The sequence below is a fragment of the Myotis brandtii genome, unplaced genomic scaffold (assembly GCF_000412655.1).
Source record: "Myotis brandtii unplaced genomic scaffold, ASM41265v1 scaffold17, whole genome shotgun sequence".
NCBI classification, from domain to species: Eukaryota; Metazoa; Chordata; class Mammalia; order Chiroptera; family Vespertilionidae; genus Myotis; species Myotis brandtii.
Window position 1 is genome coordinate 1,899,617 of NW_005356259.1, and position 20,060 is coordinate 1,919,676.

At 43.4% G+C, this 20,060-nt stretch overlaps 1 protein-coding gene across 3 annotated transcripts in view; it reads right to left on the bottom strand.

The window, feature by feature from the left end:
* Positions 1–20,060, bottom strand: part of LHFPL3 (lipoma HMGIC fusion partner-like 3) — a 475,460-nt gene that overhangs the window by 38,498 nt on the left and 416,902 nt on the right. The window contains exon 3 of one of the 3 annotated variants that reach the window (XM_005862894.2): positions 2,060–2,087. The exons of 1 other annotated variant lie outside the window; for it this stretch is intronic. In XM_005862894.2, the coding sequence (XP_005862956.1) occupies positions 2,071–2,087 (17 nt within the window). In that variant the 3' untranslated portion in view covers positions 2,060–2,070. Of the gene's footprint in view, positions 1–2,039; positions 2,088–20,060 lie in introns of all 3 variants that reach the window. One more of the 3 variants, XM_005862893.2, reaches the window with a different exon arrangement.

Below are 20,060 nucleotides of genomic sequence, written 5' to 3' on the forward strand. Positions count from 1 at the left end.
AATCCTCTGGGGATATTTCAGGGGTCTCAGGACACAGATGCTTCCTTTCTTCTACCTAGAAAGTATTTCAGGCTGTGGCCTCCACAGACCACTGTGGCGTGCTAGGCTGTGTGGTTTGGGGGCTGCCCACAGTATCTTTGGTTCCTCCCCTGTCCTCAGACGCCTGCAGTTTCCAATATGGCCACTAGAGGTCTCAGCAGGACAATGATTATCTTAGGAAAGGGACAGGAAGGACCTGGAAGAAGCTGGAAAAGTCCCCCCCTCCCCTTTTAAAAAATTATTACTATTATTATTATTATTATTATTATTATTAGTGATTTCAGAGAGGAAGGAAGAGGGGAAAATAGAAACATCAATGATGAGAGAGAATCATTGATTGGCCGCCTCCTGCACGACCTCTACTGGGGATCTAGCCTGCAACCCAGGCATGAGTCCTGACCAGGAGCGAACCAAGACCTCCTGGTTCATAGGTCGATGCTCAACCACTGAGAAACACCAGCCCGGGCGAAAGTCCTCTTTCTATTTGATTTGTTGTTTAGGGTTATCCCCATTTGCACAGCCTGACTATAACTTTTTTCATAATCCTATAATGGGGAATGAATGCTGCTGGGAGGAAATGGTGTGAAAAACAGACCGAGGTTAGAAACAAACTTTTTTCATGTACTTTTTGAAATCAGCTGTTCTCAAATACATATCACATACGAAGAGCCTGGGGTCCAGAGAGGCACAGTAACTTTCCCAAGATCACCCAGATATTTCGTGACAGAGCCAGGACTGGGACCCGAGTCCTTTCTTGGGATGTAGGCTCCTTAACTTAAAAAAAAACAAAACCTCTCCTGGCTGTGTATGTGGGTTCTCAACCAGAGAGAAAGGAGCTGGGTCAATACACTAATAAGATGCTGTGATGGAAAGAGGAGGACTGAGTTTTAATCCAGTTTCTGCCCCATTTTGGACGGGTTAGTTTCTCTCTTGAGACCACAGTGATTTTGTATGAACCAATGGGTTTGGAGTGAAGGATCCATTTCTTCAGCCCCAGAATTCTGTCACATCTTGTGAGAGCCCCTTCAATTTTAAGTTCTTATCATCTCTGACAATTTGCAAAGTTTCCTCCCAATAAATTCCCATTCAACACACACTTGAAACTTTGAGATGGAAAATAAGAGGCAGTTACCATCCTGAAATCATAGTCAGGTGGGGGAGGCATAGTAAGGTAGGATCTTATTTTAAAGGTCCCAGGTTTACTCTTGGTCAGGCATAAATTCCTCCTCCCCAAGTTATTTACCTATAAATCTAGTTTTTCACATATTGATTCACTCAAAGTAGAAACAGAGTTCATATAGAGTCAAGGAACACCAAAACAGACTGTGGCTGTGTGTGTCTGTGTGTACAAGGAAGGGCCAATAGGGCCCATATCTGATTTAATAATCCTTCATAATCTCAGGTTTGTTCAACATATGTGTGTTCACCATATGTATACTTACAGAGAAAATAATAAATGTAAGCCCTGTTTCTTGGCACCATGGTACTTGTTTTCACATGGCATTCGCTCCTACCGAGACTCACAGAGCAGTAACCTGTGGAGGCAGGTGGCCCAGAAGAGCACTGCATGGCCGAGGCTCACTAAGGGTGACCATGGCCTGGACAGAGGCCTCCCCAGGCTTCCGCACGGTGGAGTAGTATGGTGCAGTGAGAACACAGACACGTGATTAGAATCCTAAAAGCTGACAATCTGAGGGCTCATTGTCAGAGAACAATACCCAAACGCATTCCCAGGGGCCCCAGCTCCTTCCTGGGGAGGTGCCAGGCTGACAGCTGCAGGTGCTCTGGCTCCTGCCCATGTGCCGGGGATTGTAGGGAGAGAAGCACAAATATAAACTCAGGGACAAAGATATCAGATCTAGGCTTAAAAGCGACGGTTCATGCGGCCCAAGCACCAAGCGGCGGAAGCAGGAATCCGAGCACACGGAGAGGACATGCGGGAATGTAGGCAGAAGCGCACAGAACACAGGTGGGCCCACAGGAGCCATGCTCACACTTACATGGTGTGGTCTCACACTACCTTAGTTTGCTTTAAGCATTTCCATCATCTGAGAGTTTGGGAGGGAAAAACAGAACAGTTAAAGGTAAAATACATTAAGAGCTCGCACTTTACTCTTACAAGTTAAAAATAATGTCATTCCTGGCCATGCCATTCATAGCGAGATAATTCACAGTGATGAAGAAAAAGCACAGTTCTGAGCGTCAGACTATGGTGTCATATCTTGGCTCTGCCACTTGCCAGCTGTGTGACTCCAGGCAAGTATCTTTCTGTGCGTCAGTTTCCTCATCTGTTAAATGGGTCTGATAGTATTACTCAACTCATCAGGTTGCAACGAGGGTGGAATGAATTAATACGACGTGAACTACTTGGAATAGTCCTATTCAATACCAAACATTATCTATTATCATTGTTGTTATTGTTACTTTATCTTTGGCTTCCTCAGGCAATATCGCCCACAATAGACGATAGAAAGTTTTCTACAGAAAGTCAAGGCTCGGAGAGAATTGTAGATGCTCAATAAGAAAAATAATAGAAGAAATCAAAAGGTTCAGGAGGAAAGAACAAAGTTAAACCTGCATGGGGTGAGCAATATTTCCATGTGTTGTTATAACTCTTGAGGGCATCATTTCAAATACCAAAGCAATTCGAAGTAGCTTTAAAAAAAATCTTCACCTGAGGGTATGTTTATTGATGAGAGAGAGAGAGGGAGAGAGAGACTAATGAAAGAGAGAAACATTGACTTGTTGCCTCCTGTACGAGACCTGACCAGGGATCAAACCTGCAACCTTGGCATATTAAGATGACATTTCAACCAACTGGGCTGGGCTGAAGTAGCTTTTAAGAAAAATGAATAGAGTTTCTCTCCATATCCTCGGTTTTGCATCTGTAGATTCAACCAATTGTGGATCAAAAATATTTTTTGTGTGAAAAAACTCAATTCCAGAAATTTAAAATAAAATAAAATAAATTAAAATCGATAGCATAAACACAGATCAATGAGACCCCAAGGCCTGGTTCACATTGGACAGGTCAAGGCTGTGTACACATCATCAACCCTTCGGATTGACAGCATCTTTCATTTGCTAACTGGCTTCCATCCAGTGCCTCATACAGATTACAGCTAAAAGGTTCCTGTGCAAGGACGGGGTGGGTCTTGACTACCAGGTGGTTGACCAAGTCATGCAGGAGGACGGACTTCTCTCCCCCATTCTTTCCCTAACCCATTCTATCAGCTTTGACCTCATGTGGCAGGATATTGCAGTGAAGCCTGAAAGAATGGGATCTAAGCCTGAAAAGAACCTGCAAGTAAAGATGACCAGGACTGAGCCTGCCTTTGCTAATCACTCCATGTCCCTGGCTGGCCAGTACCAGTGCCCAGGTAGTTCTTCACTTTCCCTCAGAGTGAATCTGCCCCTCACCTTGTAGTAGTGCATTTGCACATGTAGACGGGCCAACTGAGACAGGCCTTGTTTAAACACACGTGACTTTCCAGAAAACCCAGATGAATGGGCTGTCCTCGCTTCTGACCAGGGACACCCAGTTCCTTCCCTCGAATCTGATTTTATGGCCTCTTGCTTCCTGCTTCCCATCTGGACCTCTTCTTACTTCTCTCCCTTGGTTGTTACCTGACTGTGGCATTTCTTATTCATTCCTGGCCCCAGAAAGTTCCAGGATAGAAGCTCAAGACCTCTCCTCTGTCACTCTGTCTCCTCATGCCCTTTCTCAGTTTCTCAAAGGCATGGGGGCTGGTGTTGGCCCTCTTTGGGATGTGAACATTTGGATGAAGCAATTTGCTTATTCAAGTTGGAAAGTCAGGTACTAAAAGCATCATTTCACATGAAAAATATAAGCAGTATTGAAATATAGAAGGAAGAATGACAAGGAACGGCAGCGTTGGTTTAGTAACCTCACCTAACTGACCTTTGCCAGAAAATGTGAGTCGGCTGCCTCCCTAGATAGGCACTCATCCCTGCGGAAACCGCAGTGGTGCTTAGCTTCCTGCTCCTTGCATCCTCCCACCAGGCAGGGCATGTGTTTGTGTGTATGTATATCTGTGGTGCCCAAGCACTGGTTGCTGTGCTCTGAGAAGGCCTCTGCTTAGAGCAGAGTTTAGATCTGGGTAATATTCTCAGGTTCAGCTGCCAGTGGGCTGCAGGATCCTAAAGGCTGGGCGTGGGCTTTTCTTTCTTGGGCAGCCTCTTCCTATGTCAAGTACAGCAGGAGGGAGTCAGGGCTGCCAGTGGTCGCAGCTTCATCTGTCTGACAGGAAAGCTGGCTTTTTAAAGACACAGTCTTGTGTCTTAGATCCCAATCACAGGAGCTGTTTCAAGGACATAGATTATGGTGCTTGGGCTCTGGAACACAGAGACACCTTGATCTGTTCAACATTTTTTTTAAGGGATGCTATTTATGGCATCAGAATGTTGCTCCAGCCAGAATGCAAATGGGAGAGTATAGTTGGAGAAGCAAAGGGATTTCCAACCAGAAAAAGTACTCTAATGAATGGATGTTTGCAGAAGTGAGGACAGTTAAACAGAATCATTAAGCAATTAGCCAAATTATAACTAGGATGGGAAATACAAGGTGATTTCAAAGGGCATCATATCAAATAAGTCATTCTCTTGCTTTGGAGAGCTTTCATTCCACACTGTGAAGAAGGTCCTTAGTTTCACAGAAGTGATGAAGGCAGTCGCATTTTTCTTGTTGATGGGACAAGCAATGCCACGTCTCCTGGGGGGTCAATGAGTCCTTCAGGCCCAAGGACCACATTTGGAGGGCTGAGCCCTTGATGCAGTGAAGGCAGCCATGGTATTCTCATCCTGTACAGTGTGAGTTTTATTAAAGAGTTCAATGGCAGCAGCTTCTAAGTTCTGCTCTGGGTCCCAGGGCCCAATTCTTTCCCAAGCTGTATAGATATCCCCAGGTGCAAGCTGTCAGTGGGTAGCCATGTAGGAAAAAGGGCAATCCACAACAACCATTTTGGTGTTCTGTGCTCTGTTTTAGCTACATACCAGTAGTCAGGTTTCAAGGCGAACCTCTCCTGGATTCCTCTGACCACAGGTATCACATTCCAATCAAGGCTGAGGCAATGGGACATGCTTTATGTGCATCTTTCCATAGATCGGGAGAGGACTCCTTAGAGAAAAGGAATAGCCTTATCCCACTTGGTGGTTCTATGCACACGTGTGTGCAGCACGCTTTTCTCTTGCTATAGATGCAGACAGGTCTTGTACCATTGCCATGCATACTGGCCCCTTTGTTCAGAGGGCTTGCTAAGTATATGAGTCACTCTTAGTGGTAGATCAACTAACAGGCTGAGATTCTACTCATTAAATAATTTCATCTATAATGCTCAAAGCATAAAAACAGACCTAGCCTTTATGTTTCCATTTGATTTACTCACACTTGAGTGAACAGCTGTCTCATTTATTTAAAACTTTATAAAAGCACCCCAAATGTCCCCTTGAGGCCGTATTTCCTTTACTGGGTGATTTTCACTAAGCCCTGGGAGTTTGGGTTCTATGGTTTAATTTCCCACTTCCTCGTGGTAGTGGATAATAGGTGGAATGCTGAGAGTTGACTGATTTTTCCTTCAAATGCATCACCTCCTGGGCCTTCGGAGCTCCATGGCAGAGAGTAGCAATGAAAAGAACATAAATAAAATATAATCCTAGTGAAAATTATTTTTAGTTGAGAGGCCTTTCAAAGAAGAAATATAAGTTGGTACTGTAATTTATTGTTAGAATCAAATAAATCTAGGCTGGATGTGACCTTGGCAATTAATTATCCAGCCCACTGCTTCATTTTATGGATCAGGACACAAGGCTCTGAGAAGACAAGAGACACAGCCTGATGGAGGCAGTCAGGGTTAGTGGTAGGTCTCCTGACTCATGATCCAGTACTACCCCACCACGCTGTTTCCATTTTAAATTCAAGAATGAAGCGTTCTAAGCAATGACTCCCATTAGGAATATGAGTAACATGCCCAGCCTGCCATCTGAGTTGGGAAAGGTTTAATCTCTTCATAAGCAAGCTAAGGGCAATGTTAGCAAACGGCTTGAACTTCTTCAGTAAGATAAAGATCAAAGGATGTCTGTGGTCTACCTTTAGGCCACTGATTGTGAAATTCGAATAAATTATAGAACCCTTTAAAAAGAAAATAATCCTCCCAGACCTATGATAAATTTTGTTAGCCAGCATTTGAGAAACATTTACTAAAGAAAGCTAAAATCTCGTCCATTGAACATGATTTTCAATTGAGAAATCTCACTGAAAAAAAGACAAGTTTTATCTTTAGAATTGGCAAAATGAAAGCACAAATCTTAAATGTTCTTATTAAACCCAAAGACCCCCACGTCCCCACAAGAATATGCCCTTGAAATCCATTTTGAGAAACACTGTCCTAGCTCAGATGGAGTCTCTGCTCCCTTCTCTGAGCCCATCAAGGAACTTCTTCAGTTTATATCCCCTCCTGCCTTTGCTCCTTCAGTATCTATGTCTATCCAATCTATTGAATGGATTTTTTTTAGTTCATTCACATTTTTATATTGAAGCCTGTGTGTCCTGTATTCCCGTTAACCTTGTCACCCTAGCTGTCTCTGAATCCTGGGTCACTGTGATTTCCCTAATGTTTGCTTCAGATGAGAAATTTCAGCACAATCCTGCCCTAGCGGTATGGTACTTTTAATGGAAATGCTAGTTTTCTAGAACAAAAGAGATAGAGGTTTCCAATCTGTCATCTAGGCAGCCTCAGCCGCTGTCTAGACTTCAGGAGTGAAGTCCCATCAGTTAAAATGCACTTTATACACCTCGGCTGGCCTTGTACAGTAGTTAAGTTCCCTGTTTTACAATCTTACAAATTTAACATTGCCATCCTGTCCTTCTTCTGGGGTGGCAGGTGGCTACAACCACATTTAGATTTTCCTCTGAGGGGGAATTCTCTCTCCCTGACAGTCTCTCACCACTCCGTGTCTCACAGACCACGGAGAATTTGTCAGGGAGCTCCCTTGGGAATGTCTCTTTCCTGCCTCCCTGCTCTCTTCTATTCGGTGGTCAGAGTTCTCTTTTTCGGGAAGAATTCTTTCCCCAGTGGAAATGTAAGTGGGCTAGAATTTCTTTTTGGCTCTTACAGTGTTGTTACTAGTATTTTTGTTTTGCATTTTACGGAAAGTGATTTTTTAAAAAAGATTGCAATGGGTCCTAGTTCTACATTATTTTGGTTAAAAAATAATGAAAGGATGCTTCTCTATACTCGCATGTTGCAATATGGTAGGTACTAGACACATATGACTTGAAATTTAAATTAATTAAAATGAAATACAATAAAATTTTTAGTTCCCCAGTCTCATTAGCCACATTGTGCTCAAAAGCCACGTGTGTCTGGGACACTGTATTGGGCAGAGCAGATGTAGAACATTTCTGTCATCGTTCTGTGGGCAGTGTTGCTCTAGGACATTTACTATTCTTTAATAAAATTCTAACGCACGCTGTGCACTATGCTTTAGAAGTTAGATTTGGAAAAAAGATACAGTGAAACATAAATATGCAAGTCATCTTCAGTTAAAAGCCATCTGGAAAGTGCTGAGAATAATTATTTGATAAACAATACTGTTGGAAGTCTGGTGTCTTTATGTTCAAGTCAGAAACACATCAACACCTCATCAATTAATTTAGATTATAAGAAGATCAGCCTTTATTTAATGACAAGATAGAACGGACTTGCATTAAAGTGGTGACTCTTCTCAATGGAGCTGTGTATGTGGGGTTGGGAGTGGTTGAAATGCCTGGGGAACCATATCAGAAACACCTGGGAACTTGCATCCAGCTAAACATTTCCTTCCCTACCCAGGTAGGGTTAGAATGCACTGGGGGAGGGGAAGTGCTGCAGGTGGAACTCTTGTGATTTGAAAAAGCTCCTCATGTGGTTTGTATGTGTCTTCTCCACCTCCATCCCTCTAGGTGGGAACCATTGCTCCAAAAAATGGCTAACCCGGTTGGGAGACGTGCCTAGTTTCAGAATGTCAAGAACCATTTATGTAAGTTAAGTGCCTAAGAGTTTATAGAGGTTGTATTAGTCAGGGGCCTCTAGAGAGGCAGAGTCAATAGGAAAGATAGATATAAAATGTACTACATACATATGATTTATTATAAGAATTGGCTCATGTAATTATGGAGGCTGAGAAGTCCCATGATCTGCTACCTGTAAGCTGGAGAACCAGGAAAGTCAGTCTAAGACCAAAAGCCCGAGAACCAGGGGAGCTAATGGCATTAAGTTCCAGTCTGAGTCCAAATACCCTAGAATCTGGGGGCTGATGGTGTAAGTCCCAGTCTGAGTCCTAAGGCCTGAGAGCCAGGAGCTCTGATGGCCAAAGGCAGGAGGAGATGGAAGTCCCAACTCAAGCAAGAGAGCAAACTGACCCTTTCTCCAACGTTGTATTCTATTCAAGCCCTCACAGATTGGATGACATCCACCTGCATTAGTAAGGGTGATTTATTTTTACCGATTCAAATGATAATCTCTTCCATAAATGCCCTCACAGACACACCCAGAAATAATGTTTTACCAGCTATCTGGGCATCCCTGAGCCCAGTCAAGTTGATTCATAAAATTAACCATCACAGAGGTTAAGTTCTGCTTACTGGGGCTGGTCTCATGGACAATTCCACACAAAGTCTAAGTAGAATGAGCACGCCTTCTGGTTAACAAGGCTATACTGCTTCTCCAAAGCAGCATGACTAAATATTGAAGCAAGTTAGCAGAGCATATAACATTTATTCATTTAAGAATCACTTATTGAGCATCTAACAATGTCTGTCAAACACCTGATATATATTGCGCAATATGGTGAAATAAGTAAGTGACGGCACTGTAGTGTGGCAGCTGAATTTCCCTGGAGTCAACCTGGGTTTAAATCTTGTATGCTCTAGCCGTTCTCAAATTACTTAACTTCTCGAAGCTTCAGTTTCTTATATTAAATTTTTAAAAACTATAGCATTATTATTATTACTAGAGGCCCGGTGCATGAAAATTCATGCACTGGAGGGGGGTGTCCCTCAGCCCAGCCTGCCCCCTCTCACAGTCCGGGAGCCTTCAGGGGCGGGAGGCAACCTGGCAATCAGGGGAAGGCGACGCCCCCATCACACCTCTGCTGCTGCTGCTGCCACTGCCGGCAGCACAAGCCTTGGTCGGCCCTGGTTACCACCTGCTTGGGCCAGCCCTAGGCAGCTGGGCAGCCATCACCTGAGGCTTGCCTGTGCCTCGGGCCAGCCCTGGGTGGCTGAGTAGCCGCCATCCAAGGCTTGCCTGCACCTCAGTCAGTGGTGGTGGTGGTGGTGGTGGTGGTGAGGTGCCGCCATCTTGTGGCTGTGGGCGCTGTCATCTTGTGAGGGTGTGACAGTCAATTAGCACGTTCTTTATTTATTATATAGGATTAGTTGGTAATCCTTACCTGAGGATATTTTTCCATTAATTTTTAGAGAGAGTGGATGGGGGAGAGAAACATAGATGTGTTCTCATATCAATTGGTTGCCTTCCACATGTGCCCCAGTGAAGGTGGGGGATTGAGCCTGAAAGGCATGTGCCCTTGACTGGGATCAAACCTGGGACTCCAGGTTGATGCTCTATCTACTAAGCCAAACCGGCTAGGGCTAACCACAGCATTATTAAAAATGATATAGTTTAGTGAGGAAGAAAACTCACTTCATCTGTATTCCTCCTCACTGTAGAGATGGCTGGTTCATCTGATAATGACATGATGCTAAAGAAGTCAAAAGTATAGGTTTAACTCCTCTATGGTTCAATCAGCTGTGGGGTAAACCAGATGCCCCTGCCTTATCCCTGCTGTCTCACAACTGTGGGCCACTAGAAAATCTGGATGATGGTATCTGCACAATCAAATGTGAGAGTTGAGAATGATCCAAGATGGAATCAGTCCAATTTCCTTCCTTCAGAGATGAGCAGACTTCAGAGTCAAAATACTCTGCCAAACTTTAAACACAACACATTGGTGGCTGAGGTGAGGTCAGAACCTGGGGTTCCTGAGTCCATGCCCAGTGTTTGTTGTACACACATTGATAGTTTCCTAATGGAACAAAAATCTTCATCAGCATGAAATATTAGGAAAGATGCTTATTTTATTCTCATTGGGATTATTTCCAAATACATTTGCATGAGTTCCAGAACCCAGACACCACACTGGGTGCAATTTTCATTTGTTCTCAGAGGTAAATTGACATTCTATGAGACATAGCTCCTAGAAGGGACTCTATGTAGACTCACAATCTGTAACAGTCACGTGTTCTTGGGATCTAGTTTGTGGTACATCTCAAAAATTAACCTGACTCATCTCTGCTCAGCAGGGGTAGGTCTTCAATTCTTCTAGAATATCAAAATGACTGGGAGGGCACAATGAACTCATGAAAAACAGGTTGCTGGAAGGTAGGACTCATGTTCATCACAGTCTTTTTTTTTTTCTTTTTTAAATATATTTTATTGATTTTTTACAGAGAGGAATGGAGAGAGATAGAGAGTTAGAAACATCGATGAGAGAGAAACATCGATCAGCTGCCTCCTGCACATCTCCTACTGGGGATATGCCTGCAACCAAGGTACATGCCCTTGACCGGAATCGAACCTGGGACCTTTCGGTCCACAGGCCGACGCTCTAGCCACCGAGCCAAACCGGTTTCGGCTCATCACAGTCTTTTAAAAATATTTTTTACTGACTTTAGAGATAGTGAGAAGGAGAGACAGATACAAACACTGATAAGATAAACATCGACTGGCTACCTCCTGCATGCCCCCTACTGGGGGTTGAGCCCCCAACCTGGGCATGTGCTCTGACTGGGAATCGAACCAGAGACCTCTTGGTGTATTGGACCTTTCAATCCAATAAGCCACACTGGCTGGGCATTCACCACAGTCTTGATACTGTTTTTCTGGTCTTTAATTCTCAGGGCAGACAGTCAACTTCTTGCTTCAATCACCGCTTTCATCTTGTCACCTTCTAAAAGCACAAATGGTGAAAGAACCATGGGCTTTTCAGACCAGCATGCAATGGCCTCTTGGTCTTCTGAGCACTTCTTCCTGTGCGGCTGTGTGGGATAGCTTCTTCCAAAGACAATAAATTCCTCAGCATATGGGGCCAGACATACATACTGACAGTAACGACAGTGGCAAGACAGCCAGGAAGTGTCTTTAAAAACTTGTCAGATTATATCGCTTCTTGTCCACAGCCATCCAATAGCTCCCCTCACAGTTGGAATAAAACCCAAATTCCTTTCCATAGCTTACAAAGCCTGTAGGACTTGGCCTTTGCCTACCTTCCAGATTCATTTCACACCCCTCTCCCTCTTACTACTGTCCAGTCACACTGGCCATCTTTCTGATCCTCATTCCCATCTTTGGATCTCTGCACTTGCTTTTTCCACTGCCTGGAATTCCTTCTCAGTGATTGTTCTTATATCAGTCTCTCCAGATTTCACTTAAATGTCACATCCTCAGAGTCCCTCCCTGAACATCCGACCTGAGGGAGCCACTTGGTTACTGCCTATCATATTACCCAGTTTAAATTCTCTGCAAAGCACTTTCCACTCTCTGATACATTCTTGTCTTGTGAATTTATTTATTGTTTGTCTTTCCCCATTAGAAAACAAACTATAGGAGAAGTGGGATTTTGTCTACACGGTTCACTATTTTATTTCCATCTCCTAGAACATAGTAGGTGCTCAATAAGTATTTACAGAATGAAAAAATGAATGAACTAGTAACTACCCTACTGCTCAAGGACCACAGCTCATCTAATATTATTTGTTTGCTGGTACTGTTTGTGCCTACAGCAAATCTCTTAGGCTCTGGATTTTGGCTGCCTAGATGCAAAGAGTGGACCATCTGGGAGAGAAAATTTAAAAACCAGTCTTAGTAGCAAAACACACAGCAAATGTTGGTTGATTGAACAATATTTAGTGAGTACTTACTGTGTCTGATACTAAGCCCTTTATGAGAATTAACTCAGGTAATCTCAATAAGTCAATCAGGTAGGCACTATTCTCATTTCCATTAGACAGGATCAGTAAACTGAGGTCCTAATGGTTAAATGCATCACCTACGGACCCATAGACAGTAAATTAAAGGGTCAAGATTTGAACCCGGGGCCTCTGACTTCAGAGGCCAAACTGTTAAGAGTGATAGAAAATTTCTAATGAAATCTATACAAGTGAAAAGAATGCAAGGGAGGAATGAATGGCAAAAAGGCAATGCCAGAGAATAGGAATTGATATTTGTTTAATGAATATAAATCTGGCTGACAAATGGTCTCCCACCTGCATCAACATAAAAGTTATCTCTCCCTCTCCAAGGCTACAGTGGCCTTCAATGATCTGAGAATGTCAACTGAGATGAACAAACTTTTCAGCACTAAAGAGATCTAATAAAGGAGTTCCATGGGCATGTACCATCCACATCATCATGAAACTGAAGGTGCCTTCTCTGCCTCCAGGACCCAAGCAGGCCACGCTGAATGGATTCTGCACACGTGGTGTGTTGATTAGCCATGGAATGATAGAAGCCTGTCAGGTGGCTTTTGGACCTAAGTCTTCCTTCTGTCCCACTCTCATTTGTGCAAATGTTTGTCTCTACTGGACAATGGCAACCGCCACACCTTATCTGACATCTGGGCTTGCCCAGCCCACTGATGTCTAATAGGTATAAACAGGTGATTTCTGGAAACAAATGGTGCTACAAAATATTTAAGGTCAAGAGGCAACAGCACTGGTGATAGCCAAGGGCATCCAGGACACACACACACACAGACACAGACACACAGACACACACACATACACACACACACACACACACACACACACACACTCACACACATGCAGGTGAGGTTTCAGAAGGAGCTTGAGACTGAACCCTGATGAAATCCAGAGACAGAAAAGTTCTCCTGAGGATTTAGTTATTCTAGTCTGACCTTTGCATCAAGGAGAAATACTGAACAGAAAGATCCTAAGACAAGGTGATGAGCCATGACAGGGAAAGAGCTTTCTGAGACAGATGAAAGAGTATTCTAAATGAGAAATAACAGAGTAAAAGAAATGCTTTAGGACTCAATTTGCTAGGTTAAATATGTCTTACAGGAATATTACTCTGTGACACATTTGTACAGAGTGAACATTGCTTATAAAGACAATCCTCTCCTCAGATGTATGTATTCAAGCCCCGTGAATGAAAGTCACTGAATGAGTAGCTGGGAGAAAACTTTGGTCCTTTATAGTTACCCATTTTCTTTGTGTTCTATGGGGGATGTAATGCCATGGGTGTTAATATTGCCAATAGAATGATGGACAACACAACCAACTTCAGTTTTTCCACCAGAAAGGGCCAATGACAACGGTCTGCATCTAAAGCCCCAGATATTCAAGTCTATCTTCTGTGCCAAGCTCTTTTACTGGAGCAGAAAATAACAAAGAACAATGCTGATTTCTGTAAGTTTCATTCCATTTCAAAGTTTTCTCACTGTTCCAGCTTGACCTTCATCCGTACACATGGAAATAGCAAAGACAGAAAAACAGAAGAGGAAGAGGGCTGAAAATTTTTACATAGTACACACGTCATCAGTCCCCAAATAATTGAAGGGCTAATCAGGGAGAGGGATGAGAGTGTCTACTGTATGATAGGCATTTCCTGTGCCTCTTAGTCCATTTCCATGACGTCCTTTAAGGTGGGTATTCCTCATCCTCCTTTTACAGAGCAGAGCAGTGAGTACAAGTGAGTCTCTTCCCCAAAGTCACCTCATTAGACAGCATTAGTGCAGATTCAGCGGGGACTCAAATTCCGGTCTAGCTGCTCTGAGCACTGCACTCTCCCTAGTATCCCGGTGAGTCGTACAGCATTCTGAAAGCATCTTCTTCTGATGTAAGTGTTCTATGAGATGTTACCTCACTAATCTCCACAAATTTTTTGTGATTGAGGAAAATCCCCTCCATCTCTTTATTTTTTAAATGAGAAAACTGCTGTAGGGAGGCTCTCAGAGAGTCTGGAAATCTTATTGGGGTGTCTGGTGATTTGGTGTAAGTCAGGTTCAGGTGTGGGGAGGGTGCTCTGGGGGAGGGGAGCTGCAGTGCATGACCCTCAGTCTTTCTGATACGAGACCTGCTTACACATAGGTTGATATGCAGCTCCAGGCTCTAAATGTTGCTGCTTACTTGGTCTTTTAGCTTTTCTTGTTTTGTGTTTCATTCAAAAGTAGCAAACCCAATACTGGATAGTTTTGAGAGCATGGCTACTCTCTCTCCAAAGCTCTCTTTATGGAAGTTGGAACTGCCCGCATTGAATTTTCTAGTAATCAGTGGCACAAAAAACTGCGTCCACTGCACCTTCCTCAAACTCTTTCTGGTTGATTTCAGTATCACCATTATGCATGGATAACATGTTTTAAAAACGAAGATAAAAGTGCAGCTTGAACCCTAGCTGGTTTGGCTCAGTGGATAGAGTGTCAGCCTGCGAACTGAAAGGTCCCAGGTTCAATTCCGGTCAAGGGTACATGCCCGGGTTGTGGGCTCGATCCCCAGTAGGGAACGTGCAGGAGGCAGCCGATCAATGACTCTCTCTCATCATTGATGTTTCTATCTCTCTATCCCTCTCCCTTCCTCTCTAAAATCAATAAAAATATATTTTAAAAAAGTGCAACTTGATGACATACTACTTTAAGATAACTTGGCTTGGATAAGAATGCAATTAAAATCATATGGTCATATGGTAAAAATGGCCAGTTTCCAGCTATAAATATAAGTTATAAGAGAAAAGTTACCAAAAGAATAATTTTTTTATACTTTCCAGTCCCTCTCCAATGTAGAGTCACCTTGTCATTTGTTGTCCAATTGGGTCACTTTTGAGAGTGAAAGTGGGTGCTATGAGTAATGACGACAGGCCAGCAGGTGTAAACTGGACTGTCCTCGGTAAACCAGGATGGATACCCAACGCATTCAAAGGGAAGCCACGTTTTCTTCTGTATATCCCACAAGCAGCCCCGTATTCCATGACTTAAAGGTGCCCGTGACCTCTAACACTCCCCACTGCACCAGTAGGTCCTTTTGTTGCTTTGCTTCATTTCTGCTTGCCCCGGATAGGGGGCAAGCCAGGCTGTGGACTCTTGATCAGTGAGAGTGGCACCCCTCAGGGACTCTCAATGCGGGTGCTCTGTCTCCTCTGAAGGGAGAGCTGGGACTAAGTCCTGGGACCAGACCACAGCCTGGGCCTCTAACTATGGGACTTGGGGTCAGTATGTTTAGGGATATCTTTTTCCTTTACCTTCCTACTTATGCCATCTGTTTGTCCGACTTCTTCAGCTTCTCTGGCCTGAGGAGCCTTCACCCAACACCCCTGTTTGGAGAACAGGAGGGCAGCTGGCTGCCTCACCCCCGGAAAGGGCTGTCAGGCCCGTACCCCTGGGACACAGCTCCTTTGCTGGAAGGGTACCGGGGCATCTAGGTCTCCTGGTTTCAGACAAGGAGCTGGAGGAAGGAGCTAGATCTGAGTTACTGAGGTCTCTGCTTGCGGGGGCAGGGGCTCTTGCCCCCCATCCTGTGAGGTTCTCCCTTGGGCCTTTGTGCCTGTGAATTCAGTGAGCAGGCAACACCTCCTGCTGGTCCAGGGAGTTGGAGGAGGTGGGGACAGAGACTCTGGGGCCCTGCCTCTCTGCGCTGAGGGCACCAGAGCCCAGGAGGGTTAACTGTGTTTCTTAGACTGTCCTATAGAAGGAGGGCTGGGCTGTCTCAGAGTCGCTGCCAAGAGTCACAAATGGCAGGAGTGAGCTGCAAGGAGCACATCTATGACTAGGAACTGATGGGCCTTCTCTCTTTCCTCTTGGGTCGCCCATACACGGATGATTACGTTCTGCTGTGGGAGCCCCAGCTACAGAGAGATTAGTTAAGAGAAGCACGCTCAGGACTTCTGACAGCACTGTCTGACTTGAGGTACCTGGGGGCAGTCTCTGGGGCTGAGATGTCCTGATGAGCACAGGACAGCTGCTTTCAAAACTATAAAGGCCTGTGGCCTAGAGGAGGGTCAGCCTCCTCTGTGAGGTCCACAAAGTGTGGGAGGCCTAGGAGGGATGGACCTCGTCCCAAAGACGGGAGAGGCCCTCTGTGGGAGTCAGCATGGTGAGAGGGCCAAGCATTTCCAAAATAGCGTTAAGGATAAATTAACTAATAGCTATTATTTATCGAGTACCTTCCACCTGCTAGGTGCTTTACATACTATGAGAGAGATCACTAATTAATCACCAACCATTCATCCTCTTCCTTTATTTACTGCTGGGGCAATGTTTCAGCTAAAATCCCAACCATCCTCTTCCTTTGCTTCAATCCTCTATTTACTGCTGGGGCAATGTTTCAGCTAAAATCCCAACTTTTCCAGTCTCCCTTGAAGTCAGGTATGGCTATGGAATTATAAATAAAAATTATTTGGTGGGGCATCTAGAAAAACTCGTTAAAGACTTAGCTAAGAGGCAGGTTTCTTCTTGTCCTTCCCTCTTCTTTCGTCCTGTCTGAAATGCAAATGTGATGGTTGGAGCTGCAGCAACCATCTTATGATCACAAGGTAGTCTTGAGGATGGAAGCCACATGCTAAAGATAATACAGTGAAATAAAGAAGGAAACTGGGACTTTCTTGATACATGAAGTCCTCTTGCAAGCTCTTAACTGCTACCATTAGACTTCATATTATAGGAAGGAAAAAACCAACCTCTACCATGTTTAAGGCACTACTAATATAATTTGGGTTTTCTTATTCACAGACTTAATCCTGAAGCACACATTATTTAATTTAATCCCTTCATGGATGACAGGCCTTATCACACCCATTTTATAGATAGAAAAATGGAGTCTAACTTATCTAAAGACACACATGTAGAAAGAGGTAGAGCCAAGATTTAATCCTAGGTCAATCTGACCCCAAGTCCATCATATTCCCATGTTGCTGCTCTTCTCACAGAGCAGCTAATGCATGATAGCAAATTCTATACCAATCCATTGCATGGACATCTCTAAATACGCTCCAGTACATCAGGCTCACTGTTGCTATGCTTGATCTAGGCTGACCCATGAGTGGGGAAGTTATGCGATCATTTGTATCCTTCTGACCTCAGTTCTAGTTCCTTCTAAAACCCTTGCATGTTAACATATTTCCTCTCTCTCTCTTCTCCACTCACACATACCAGCTTGAATGGATAATCAAGGTTAAGTACTGTTCTGTCTTGAGTTATTGGACCCACTGTTTCCAGGGGCCACTCTGTGTGTCTACACAACCTGAGCCACATGAGCATGAGTAATTCAAAGAAGGCAAGTCACAAGCTGGAGCCCTGTGTGTTTCAAGCCTTTAAATCTTGTTTGAATAGTTTATTAGCCGTATTTCCTTGTCTTTCTCTCCCAGCTTAGTGGCCACATCAGCAAATGTGGAGGTTGATTTACAGCTTGTACTTTGTGCACTCCCTGAAGTGGAGCGAAAAATTGAAAGGCTTATGTCAAGCTCATTCATTCACAGACACATGTGAGATCAAATTAATTTTGAAGCACTTATGGGCTATTTAATGTTTCCAAATTTTGCTTTACAAATCTATAGTGATCTTTATGGCATAATATATATTTCAAGCTAAAGCAGGCTTGGAAAGACAATTTTTCATCTAAAACATTCTGGGATGAAATATGTCACAGGATGAGAAATTAATCTCAGAAACCCAAAACTGCTTAAGAAATACAATGACCTGGGCATAATCAATGAACAGGGCCCAGAGTCAAAGAATGTTGCAGCTGGAATGGCTGAGAGATCATCTGGTCCAGTCATCTCATTTCAGAGATGGAAAAACTGAGACCTAGAGCAGTTAAGTGGCTGTCATGGGGCACACAGCTGCTTAGGGCAGGACTAGGCCAAGAACTTCCAAACTTTTCATTCGGATGAAGGATACTTACGTAATTAAAATGTTTTGCAATAAAAACCTTTTGAATGAACTCATCTTCTTTCTCTGAATTTACTTATAGTCTGGGGAGCTGTTGATAACATTCTCCACATCCTGGAGAATCCTCCCATGTCCTACAGCATATACTGTCAGGCCTCATTATTATTATTATTTATTTTTTAGGCCTCATTATTTTTGTGCATTGCATATTGTTATGGACTGCAATCTTACTGTTGAATTTCTTTCTGATCATTTCCTCATGCAGACTGTGAAGTTCTGGAGGCCTGGGATTCCATGTTACTCTGGTTTTGTATCCCTTGCAGGGTGTATGCCCAAACAAGTCATATAGTAGACACAACAAGCACTTCTTGGTAGAATGAACACTGAAAACAGAGCAATCTATGGCTATCAGTCCATCATCCTTTAAAATTCTATCTTTACTTGTATTCTCCCATCAGTGTCCTTTCTCTCTGAAGATCACATCTATGTTGAACCTCTATTCCATCTGGGATTCCCTGACGCTGATATAGCTTAGGGGTGGACACAGAGGAGTTTGCTAATGGCCCACTGCCAGTCCATATGGTGCCTTTATGTGAATTAGAAGAAGTCATTCCTTCCTCTAGGCCAGTGGTTATCAACTAGGAGAAATTTTGGATCATGGGAAATATCTGGCAATAGCTGGAGACATTTTGGTTTATTACAACTGAGAGGAGCTACTGGCTTAGAGAGGGTAAAGGCCAGGAATGCTGCTAAACATCCTACAATGAACAGAATAGTCCTCACCCCACAAAAAATTAGCTGGTCCAACATGACAATAGTGATGAGACTGAGAAACCCTTCAGTAGAAGGAAAACTTTCAGAATTACACTAGGATAAAATGTCAGAACTTTTTTTTTTTTTTTTTACCTGATAAATTACCTTCTTTTTTTTTTTAAAAGAAAAAGAATTTAGTATTTCTTTTTTTTACTTTAAAAAATTTGTATTATCTATTATTTAAAGTATTACATATATTTCCTCCCCCCCCCACCCCATTGACCTCTCCCTGGCCGCTCCCACCCACCAGCACATGCCCTCACCACTCTACTGTCTGTGTCCATGGGTTATGCTTATATGCATGCATGCAAGTCCTTTATTTGATCTCCCCCCTCCCCTTTCTTCCCTCTGAGGTTGGATGGTCTGTTTAATGCTTCTATGTCTCTGGATCTATTTTTGTTCATCAGTTTATGTTATCCATTGTATTCCACAAATGAGTGAGATCCTGTGATATTTATCTTTCTCTGACAGGCTTATTTTGCTTAGCATAATGCTCTCTAGGTCCATCCATGCTGTTGCAAATGGTAAGAGTTCCTTCCACAAATGAGTGAGATCATGTGGTATTTATCTTTCTCTGACTGGCTTATTTTGCTTAGCATAATGCTCTCCAGGTCGATCCATGCTGTTGCAAATGGTAAGAGTGCCTTCCTTTTTATGGCAGTGTAGTACTCCATTGTGTAGATGTACCACAGGTGTTATTTTTTATTTTCTTGACTTTATTTTTATTTTTTATTGTTTAAAGTATTACATATGTCTCCTTTTTCCCTGATTGACCCCCCCTGCACTCCCACCCCTGAGAGCAAGCCCCCACTGCCCCAGTGTCCATGTCCATTGGTTATGCTCATATGCATGCATACAAGTCCTTTGGTTGATCTCTAACCCCCCTCCTCCCCTGACCCCTGTCTCTGGATCTATTTTTATTCACCAGTTTATGTTGATCATTATATCCCACATAAGAATGAGATCATGTGATATTTATCTTTCTCCGACTGGCTTATTTCACTTAGCATAATGCTCTCCAGTTCCAACCATGCTGTTGCAAATGGTAAAAGTTCCTTATTTTTTACAGCAGCATAGTATTCCATTGTGTAGATGTACCACAGTTTTTTAATCCACTCATCTGCTGATGGGCACTTAGGCTGTTTCCAGATCTTAGCTATTGTAAAGTGTGCCTCTATGAACATAGGGGTGCCTATATCCTTTCTGATTGGTGTTTCTGGTTTCTTGGGATATAGTCCTAGAAGTGGAATCAC